The 10,000-nt window shown below is 42.8% G+C and overlaps 1 protein-coding gene across 10 annotated transcripts in view; it reads left to right on the top strand.

Moving 5' to 3' along the window:
- The window catches only part of LOC125035759 (rab11 family-interacting protein 4-like), a 138,154-nt gene that overhangs the window by 86,573 nt on the left and 41,581 nt on the right, over positions 1-10,000 (top strand). For 6 of the 10 annotated variants that reach the window (XM_047627951.1, XM_047627959.1, XM_047627950.1 and 3 more), the window contains 4 exons: positions 4,195-4,370; positions 7,185-7,280; positions 7,668-7,775; positions 9,211-9,258. In XM_047627951.1, coding sequence (XP_047483907.1) covers positions 4,195-4,370; positions 7,185-7,280; positions 7,668-7,775; positions 9,211-9,258 — 428 coding nt within the window. The remainder of the gene's footprint in view (positions 1-4,194; positions 4,371-7,184; positions 7,281-7,667; positions 7,776-9,210; positions 9,259-10,000) is intronic. The other 4 variants (XM_047627954.1, XM_047627952.1, XM_047627956.1 and 1 more) reach the window with 2 other exon arrangements.

Genomic DNA, 10,000 nt, shown 5'->3' with positions numbered 1-10,000 from the left:
ATAAAGGGCTGTTAGAAAAAATATATATATGTATATTTATATATATATATGTATATGTGTATATATATGTATATTGATATGTATATATTTGTATATATGTGTATATATATGTATATTGATATGTATATATTTGTATATGTATAAATATGCGTATATATGTTTAAGTATAGATATGTTTATAGGTTTATGTATATATATGTATATGTATATATGCATGTATATGTATATATATTATATTTATATGTGTATATATATTTATATGCATTTATATATAAACATACATATACATATATATATATATATATATATACATACACACATACATATGCATATACATACATATATATATGCATATATATAGGCACTTTTTTATACATACATATGCATATGTATGTATATATATTATTTTGTTTTATATACAGCCATCTATTCCACTGCAGGACATAGGCCTCTCTCAATTCACTAATGAGAGATCATATGGCAGTGTCACCTTTGCCTGATTGGATGCCCTTCCTAATCAACCGCGGTTAGGCGCGCTAACACTTGTGCCACGGCGGTGAATGTCGTTTTTTCGGGCTCGAACAAGCAGTCAAGAGCGCAGGCATTTTTACGACCGCCGCGACGAGGAATTGAATTCGGTACCACAAGGGCTGGAGTCCAATGCGCTAACCACTGGACTATCACGGCAGTCATGTGTATATATGTATATATATATGTATCTGTGTATGTATGTATGTATGTATATGTATATGTATATGTATATGTATGTGTATATGTATGTGTATGTGTATGTATATGTATGTTTATAAATAAACTAGAAAATCCCGTCATAACCCTGACACGAACAAGTTCACAGGCTGCGCCTGTTAATTGAATGAATAGTTTGCATGGCAGTGAATGGTTATCCGGCTTTTCTAATCCACCGCCCTCCCACTGCTACGGTTTCCTTACCGCCATTTCTCCTACTTCCCTTTCCTCTCTTATACTACTCATTCTACATATTTGTAGGCGCGGAAGAGGAAGTGATACTTTTTTCGCGCAGACGTATGGATGGGATTTAAAAATTCCGCTGGCCGCATGTTCGAGATGCCGAGCCGGGTGGGAAGGAGGAGGAGGTGTGACGTGGCGGGGAAACGAAATTCGAAATGAATATACGTTTAGACATTATTCACTCCCACCGCTATTTGCCAGTTTCTTTGCCCGCCTCCCTCCAAGTGGGCTGCGTTTTCCAGACGCGTTATTAATTATTCGCGTGCTTTGTTGAAAAAGTTTAGAAAAGTTCAAGGCAGTTTTGATAGAGAGTGACGTCCATGTGTGGCAGAAGAGGGTTGCGTGCAAGTGCCAGGCGGGCTCGGGCCAGGGGCGGGGAGGCCATTTGCGCCAAGGGGGGTGGGCTCTCAACAAAGGTCTCTTCTGTGGCTGGAAATCGGTGTCGCAAATGGTGCGATTTTAGCCGTATTTTATGTCACCCGTGAAAAGTGTGGTTTGGAATGTTTGTTGATTAATGACGCTTGTAGGATAAAAGATATCATTATGCAAACAGTACCGCCCTTGAGCCTCACTCGTTTGCATTGTAGGCGCAGGACGCGTAAGCCTGGTTCTTGTATTAACCTGTAAAGAGTGAATCTCCAATATACACGGGCGTCATATCTGAAAAAAGTTGATGCGATGAAAATCAAGCAGAATATGCTTACTTGAATCGAAACACCTGAAGAGAGACGAACGAGTCCTCGATCCAAGGGTGGACGGGCAAATTTTTGTTTTTTGTCTTTAATTTTGACTATAGGATAAAGTATATAATGCATATGTTCTCTAACTAGCATCGGCATCTGTATTACGGCCATCGATGGCGTCACCAGCGACGCTATCAGTCGCCAGAGGGAGCGCGAGGGTGGCGCCCCTCCATCAGGATTGTTATCTACGGATTACTCCGCCGCGAAGACAGGGGCGCGTGATGGCTCCCCAAGCGCCCTGTGAGCTAAACATCTTTCGCCCGATTTGTCTTAAATAATCTTTCTACCTCTTTGAATTCACTTTCCACTTCGCATCAATCTAGGAATGCGTTATGGAACACCTCTCTGTTTCCCCCCTCCTCTCCTTTCTCCTATCTCTTCTTCGTTCTTCTCCTCTCCCCTTCCATCCCCTCCCCTCCCCTTTCCCCTCCTCTCCCCTCCCCTTTCCCCTCCTCTCCCCTCCCCTCTTCACTTTTCTTTTAATTTCTTTACTTTTCCTCTTTTCTTTTAATATATTTTATTTTCCTTTCTTTTCCTTTAATTTCTCTTCTTTTCCTTTCTTTTCTTTTGATTTATTTTCTTTTCCTTTCTTTTCTTTTAATTTATTTTCTTTTCCTTTCTTTTCTTTCATTTTCTTCTCTGCTTTCCCTCTTCTCTCTTCTCTTCTCTTCTCTCCTCTCCTCTCCTCTCCTCTCCTCTCCTCTCCTCTCCTCTCCTCTCCTCTCCTCTCCTCTCCTCTCCTCTCCTCTCCATTCCTCTCCTCTCCTCTCCTCTCCTCTCCTCTCCTCTCCTCCCTCTCCTCCCCTCCCCTCCCCTCCCCTCCCCTCCCTTCCCCTCCCCTCCCCTCTCTTCTATTCTATTCTCTCTTTTCTTTCCCATCCTCCCATTCTCGCTCTTGAAAGACACCGCGGGAAGACGTGATCATGGAAAGCGCGAATCCAGTGCCTTCCGCCGTCCCGGCCGTGGGACCGCGTGCTCTGTTCGTAGCAGCGGCTGGCCCTTCGGGTGGCTTGCCGATTTCGATTTCGATTTTCATCCTTAGGCCGTGATGACGGCGGCAGGTCCTGGGCGGGGCAGCGCGAGGTCTCCCTGGCGATAATGCCAGCCGAAATAGCCTTTCTGTTATTCATGAAGGTCACTTGTCGGGCTTCCATTGCAGCTGTAAAGATGCTCCTTCGCTCATGTCGATCCATGTCTGGTTACAGTTGTATATATATTTGTTGTTGGAATTTCTGTTGGATTTTCCATTAGTGGCTGTTCGTGTTCGCCACGCGTATTTTTGTTGATGTTTTTCTCGATCTTTGTACACTACTGCTGGTGCCGTCGATTATTAAGTTCGACATGTGTTCGCCGCGACAGAAAATCTCATTTGTTGTCTTAAATATGTATGCACCTTAAGTAGAGAGAGGAGGCATACGGATAGGAAAGAGTGAGTCCTTGTTTTCTCAGACTGAGTAATACGAGTTGTTTAGAGAAGCGAGTTGCCGTAGCTATTGCGCCTGCCCTGTATCAGCATTTAGTCATGGACTGTCTGCAGTTTTATGCCGCGTGTTTGTCTTCTGATTTGTAGGCACGATTTTGTTAATTTCCTCTCTGGTATATTTCTTCAAGATTATGTAACGGGTAGGTTTTTAAGAGTTATTGATCATCACGGATTTCCGTTTCGCACCAAAGTCTTTTTTGTTTGTGTGGTCACAGGAGAGTAAAGAATGGTGGCAAATATTGCGTTATACGGTAATTGTAAAGTGTACGTTCGGGAAATGTAACGGGGAAGTAGCGTCAAGCATCAAAACATGGAGCTGCACCGCCACAAGAAAGTGTTGATCCAACAACATGCACAGTCGCTTCCACGATCCCCTCGCCGACCGCCGCAGCAATAACTTCACAGAAGGGATCCGCCAGATGGACGCTTTCTTAGGATTGTCCGCCTGGCCCCACAGTGCTCCCATGGCGCTTTCAGCCGCTGGGAACACGGGCTGTGTTCTTCACACTGTGTGGGCAGAGAGACACTGAGATGTTGCTGATGACGGTTCTGTGCCTGTGTCTAGCAATTCATGTCAATAATATCTTAGTAAATGGCAATAACTTTACACCATTATTCTTATAACCAAGAACTGACTCACAGTGTAACGATTTGGACCAGGTATTCGCTTTCCCACATATGATAGTTTATAAGAACGTCAACTAAAACCGGCCTGCGCGCCTGTCACCACAAATGCCAAGGCCTTCCCGCTGGTTTTGGCGTCTCGGGCGGGAAGTCTCCTGCTGTCTCCGGGCAAAACGACGGTTTCGGATGATGATGAAATGCATAAGCTTTTATTGGGGTGACGAGACGCGCTCCTTACAAGAAAGATTCCCAGTAGTGAACTAATATTTGTTATATTAATGTATTTTTGTGACGTGTAAAATATATTTTAGCACCTATTCGGCTTACGTAGACTAAAATTGTTTCGTTTTGCAGGTGATCGAGGGAGCCCGCGATTTCAGCTGTCTCGGCGAGGACTCCCTCTGCTCTGCCTCCGGAGGCCGAGTGAGGATGCCAGGCGACGACCGCGGGTCCCCCTCATCCCTCACTGACCTGGACTCAGCGCTCGGAGGCTCCGCCGCCTCGCCGGACTCCACCAGGAAGTCGAACAGGTCTGCTCTTGCCCCCCCCCCCCCTCTCTCTCTCTCTCGCTCTCTCTCGCTCTCGCTCTCTCTCTCTCTCTCTCTCTCTCTCTCTCGCTCTCGCTCTCTCTCTCTCTCTCTCTCTCTCTCTCTCTCTCTCTCTCTCTCTCTCTCTCTCTTTCGCTCTCTCTTTCGCTCTCTCTCTCTCTCGCTCTCTCTCTCTCTCGCTCTCTCTCTCTCTCGCTCTCTCTCTCTCTCGCTCTCTCTCTCTCTCTCTCTCTCTCTCTCTCTCTCTCTCTCTCTCTCTCTCTCTCTCTCTCTCTCTCTCTCTCTCTCTCTCTCTCTCTCTCTCTCTCTCTCTCTCTCTCTCTCTCTCTCTCTCTCTCTCTCTCTCTCTCTCTCTCTCTCTCTCTCTCTCTCTCTCTCTCTCTCTCTCTCTCTCTCTCTCTCTCTCTCTCTCTCTCTCTCTCTCTCTCTCTCTCTCTCTCTCTCTCTCTCTCTCTCTCTCTCTCTCTCTCTCTCTCTCTCTCTCTCTCTCTCTCTCTCTCTCTCTCTCTCTCTCTCTCTCTCTCTCTCTCTCTCTCTCTCGCTCTCTCTCTCTCTCTCTCTCGCTCTCTCTCTCTCTCTCTCTCTCTCTCTCTCTCGCTCTCTCTCTCTCTCGCTCTCTCTCTCTCTCTCTCTCTCTCTCTCTCTCTCTCTCTCTCTCTCTCTCTCTCTCTCTCTCTCTCTCTCTCTCTCTCTCTCTCTCTCGCTCTCTCTCTCTCTCTCTCTCTCTCTCTCTCTCTCTCTCTCTCTCTCTCTCTCTCTCTCTCTCTCTCTCTCTCTCTCTCTCTCTCTCTCTCTCTCTCTCTCTCTCTCTCTCTCTCTCTCTCTCTCTCTCTCTCTCTCTCTCTCTCTCTCTCTCTCTCTCTCTCTCTCTCTCTCTCTCTCTCTCTCTCTCTCTCTCTCTCTCTCTCTCTCTCTCTCTCTCTCTCTCTCTCTCTCTCTCTCTCTCTCTCTCTCTCTCTCTCTCTCTCTCTCTCTCTCTCTCTCTCTCTCTCTCTCTCTCTCTCTCTCTCTCTCTCTCTCTCTCTCTCTCTCTCTCTCTCTCTCTCTCTCTCTCTCTCTCTCTCTCTCTCTCTCTCTCTCTCTCTCTCTCTCTCTCTCTCTCTCTGTCTCTCTCTCTCTCTCTCTCTCTCTCTCTCTCTCTCTCTCTCTCTCTCTCTCTCTCTCTCTCTCTCTCTCTCTCTCTCTCTCTCTCTCTCTCTCTCTCTCTCTGTCTCTCTCTCTCTCTCTCTCTGTCTCTCTCTCTGTCTCTCTCTCTCTCTCTGTCTCTCTCTCTCTCTCTCTCTCTCTCTCTCTCTCTCTCTCTCTCTCTCTCTCTCTCTCTCTCTCTCTCTCTCTCTCTCTCTCTCTCTCTCTCTCTCACTTGCACACACACGCACAATGACACGCACACACACACACAGGCACAATGACACGCACACACATGCACAATAACACACACACACACACAATGACACGCACACACATGCACAATGACACACACACATGCACAATGACACACACATGCACAATGACACACACACACACACAGGCACAATGACATGCACACACACACGAACAATGACACACACATATACAATGACACGCACAGTGACACACACACAGGCACAATGACACATACACAGATGCACAATGACACATACACAGATGCACAATGACACATACACAGATGCACAATGACACGCACACACATGCACACACATGCACAATGACACGCACTTACACGCACTTACACGCACACACACACACCACACAATGACACGCACACACGCACAATGACACGCACAATGACACACACATACAGGCACAATGACACACACACACAGGCACAATGACACACACACACGCACAATGGCATGCACACACACGCACAATGGCATGCACACACACGCACAATGGCATGCACACACACGCACAATGGCATGCACACACACACACACACACACACACACACACACACACACACACACACACACACACACACACACACACACACACACACACACACACACACACACATACACACACACACGCACACACACACACACACACACACACGCACTCACACACACTCACACACGCACACGCACACGCACACGCACACACACACGCACATACACACACGCACATACACACACGCACACACACACACACACACACACACACACACACACACACACACACACACACACACACACACACACACACACACACACACACACACACATACATACACAAACACACATACATTCATACATTCATACATACATACATACATACATACATACATACATACATACACACACACACACACACACACACACACACACACACACACACACACACACACACACACACACACACACACACACACACACACACACACACACACTGATATTCTCCCCCAGATTGCACCCCTGAACAATCCCCCTCCAAGCCACCCCTAGGGCATGTTCCCCAAGCCATTCCTCAGGACATGCCCATAGCCAAGACACCCCTTGGACCTTTTGGTGTAAAGAAATTGACACAATGTTTGATAAATGTCTGACACTTGGTCTTAGGCCCCTTTTGATGCTCATACCTTCATATATCATTGACAAATGGAAGCTCTTTAGAATACTAAGACAGGGATATGTAATGTTGAATTGTATTTCCTAGAAATGCCTACTCAGATTGGATAAATTTTTAATGATGGTTAGTGTATCCTTACAAATTAAGTATTGTATTGTATTGATGTTAAAAGTTTATTTTCGTTGGTAGCATTTGAAAAAATCTAAATTACTTCTTTTTGATTAACAGCGGCTGCTCGAGCATGAGTGACCGGGAAGAAGAAAACTTTGAGTGTTATGGCGAAGCTGATGACATTGAGTGTGATTCTGACTCGGCTAGGATGGGGTAAGATAACCAACTCAAACTCCAATATTAGGACTTTAGTGTAATGGGGAAATATGGTTAGTTTATTGTTTAAAGGATTGAACTGATTTGATTTAAAGTAGATTCATTACTAAAGGATTTCAGTAATAGTACTGGTACTATTAGTGTAAAAAAGTTGTTAATTTATTGGGTAAATTTAGCAAATTATGGTGAAAAGTGTATATCTGAATGTATCAGTATTAATGTATTCTTAATATAAATTGAAAATGTCAGTGTAGCAGTATTTTCTTAATACAGTATATGTTCATGTCACAGTACTGAACTCATTAGGTGTAAATAGATTAATTTACTACACTACTTCAGTTATTATGTGCTCTTAATAATAATCAAGTTCCTCCATGTTGACAGAGACGACCTAGATGGCAGTATCAGAAGTCCTCCTCATTCTCTACCCCCTAGTAACTTTAGTCGCAGGAATTCCTGGGTTAGAAGGTCATTACGAGGCTCTCCGTCCAGGTATATATCCATTGATGACGTGATCACTGCTTGCTAGTAACAGCAGAACAGCATGGGTTGTTGAAGAATGCACATTTTTGGGACTCTTTTTCCTGGTTTGTTTCCTAAATCCTCATTCATGTAATGCAGAAAGTTATCAATGACTTTATTGTTTCGATCTTACTTTATTGATTGGATTTTACTAACGTTACTAATCTGCATAAAGGTAAGGTAACAAAATTGGTAATTTAAGCATACCAAGCTTCTTGATCTTTCTGCTTTATATGATGTTCAGCTTAATGTGACAAAAAAATAGTATTGAGATTATGAAAATGCCAAGAAGTAACAGTTATGATTACAGAACATGTTTTTTTTCTTCATGAGGCAGACTCATCATTGATAGTATTTTTTTGTCAGATGCTAAATAATCAATATCTTTTCCTTTTTCAGAAATATCTAGTTTTACTTGCATTTTGTCTTTTTTCTTGTAATAGGCATATCTGACAGCTTGTTGTAGTTTTCTTAACTGATAAACTTAATTTCTCTGGTTTGCAGCTTGCTTTTTGTGTGATGCAAATGCCCTTTGTTGTGTGTCTATTACATATACTTGCTTATATGGTGAACTGACAAAAAAGAAGATAGGGGAAAAAAGATATCTGGACAAGCTAAATCTAATCATTATGTTTAAGTTAGGGCAAAGGGAAAGTAAAGTAAAATATACATTTACTTTCCAGTGCTGTAGAGTTATGAAGTAACAAAAAGGCTAGAACTAATGCCCAAGAACATTTACAAGCCTCGCATGCATGCTGAGAGTGGTTTCTAGACCCCAACCCCCAAATTTAGATGTAGAAGTTTTATTTAAGCACTTTTAAAGTCTAAACAAAGCTGGAGGAGGGAGGTTGGTGGAATAAGGGACAGAGATTACATTGGACTTGTGTGTGAATGCAGAATCTAACTTTGCTTTGGGTTTATAAAAATGGAAATATATTTACAATTAAGTCTGTAGGGTAGTACTTTCTGTGATGACATAGTATCTAACAAAAAATATCTTTTTAGTATTTACTTACCCTTTTTTGTTTTGATATTTATTCAAGAATTATGATTAGCTGTACAATATTCAAGTTGATTAATTTTCTTTTTTCTTAATGATTAAATACCTTGTATTTTTTCATATGCACACATAGCTAGTTTCATTTTTAGCACTGCTAGAGAATTTGCTGTAGATTCTTATAGAAAAAATGAAAACTAGAGAAGAGGAAAACTACCAAAAAAGAATCTTATTTCCAGCTTTTGTTATATCCAGATACAAAAGGATTTGTTTCATTGCATAGTTGCTGTCAGTTTGCAAGTGCTATAGCTTATTCCAAGTTTACAAAAGATGCCTCAGAGAAATAAGATTCTTTTGAAGAGATAACTCTTCAGCTTCTTCAATGAGATGTTTATTTCTTTCCTATAGCGCACAGGAGAAAATCGTCCCTCCCCGACGGTGGGGTTCCTTCAGACAGTAAGCACCAAGCTCCCTTTATGTATCTGGTGATGGCATGACTGTTTTGGAACATCTGCTTTTTATTCATTTTAATTAGCTCATCTTCAGTTTTCTTTGTAGATATATTTATGCGCTTAACCCCTATGATCCAGATGACATGACCATCACGTTATGAAAAAATTAAGCTTGAGGGGTGGGTAAATTGAACATGCCATCATAGGAAAATTTGGTTATGGGCTGGTGTGAAGAGAACTTTGCATAGTGAGCATTTTGGCTAAAGGCTTGGGTGACAGAAATGACTCGCCACAAGTGCACAAAGCTCTTGGAGGGTGATTAGACTCATTTGGCATTTAGGAAGAAACTTTTATGTTATTTCCAATGAAAATTTCATATTACAAAAAAATAAAAAAGATAAATGGCAAATAACAGTGTTACTTAATGTCATTATTATTGCACTGAGTTATAGACTACCTAGAGAGATGATATGGAGTCTGTGAAAGGAAAACAGTTTGTTACCTTGTGGATAAAGCAAATGAAATGTCAAATATAGACAATGGAAAGTGGCAAAAAAGCTAAATACTTGTGCTGAAAAAAGAAAATAACCTTGCAAAGAGGAGGCATAGTCTTGTCACAGCACACGGGTGTTCATATCTGTCCAGCCTACAAGCCGCACACCCATCAGAGTGGCCACTAAAGTAAGCCTAATGCCCATATTTTGGGTCACATGAAGGCAGTAAAACATCCGGATCTAATGGGTTAA

The sequence above is a fragment of the Penaeus chinensis genome, chromosome 20 (genome assembly GCF_019202785.1).
Source record: "Penaeus chinensis breed Huanghai No. 1 chromosome 20, ASM1920278v2, whole genome shotgun sequence".
Taxonomy (NCBI): Eukaryota; Metazoa; Arthropoda; class Malacostraca; order Decapoda; family Penaeidae; genus Penaeus; species Penaeus chinensis.
The sequence above is the reverse complement of the archived record's forward strand: the minus strand, read 5'-3'. Positions and strand labels throughout refer to the sequence as shown.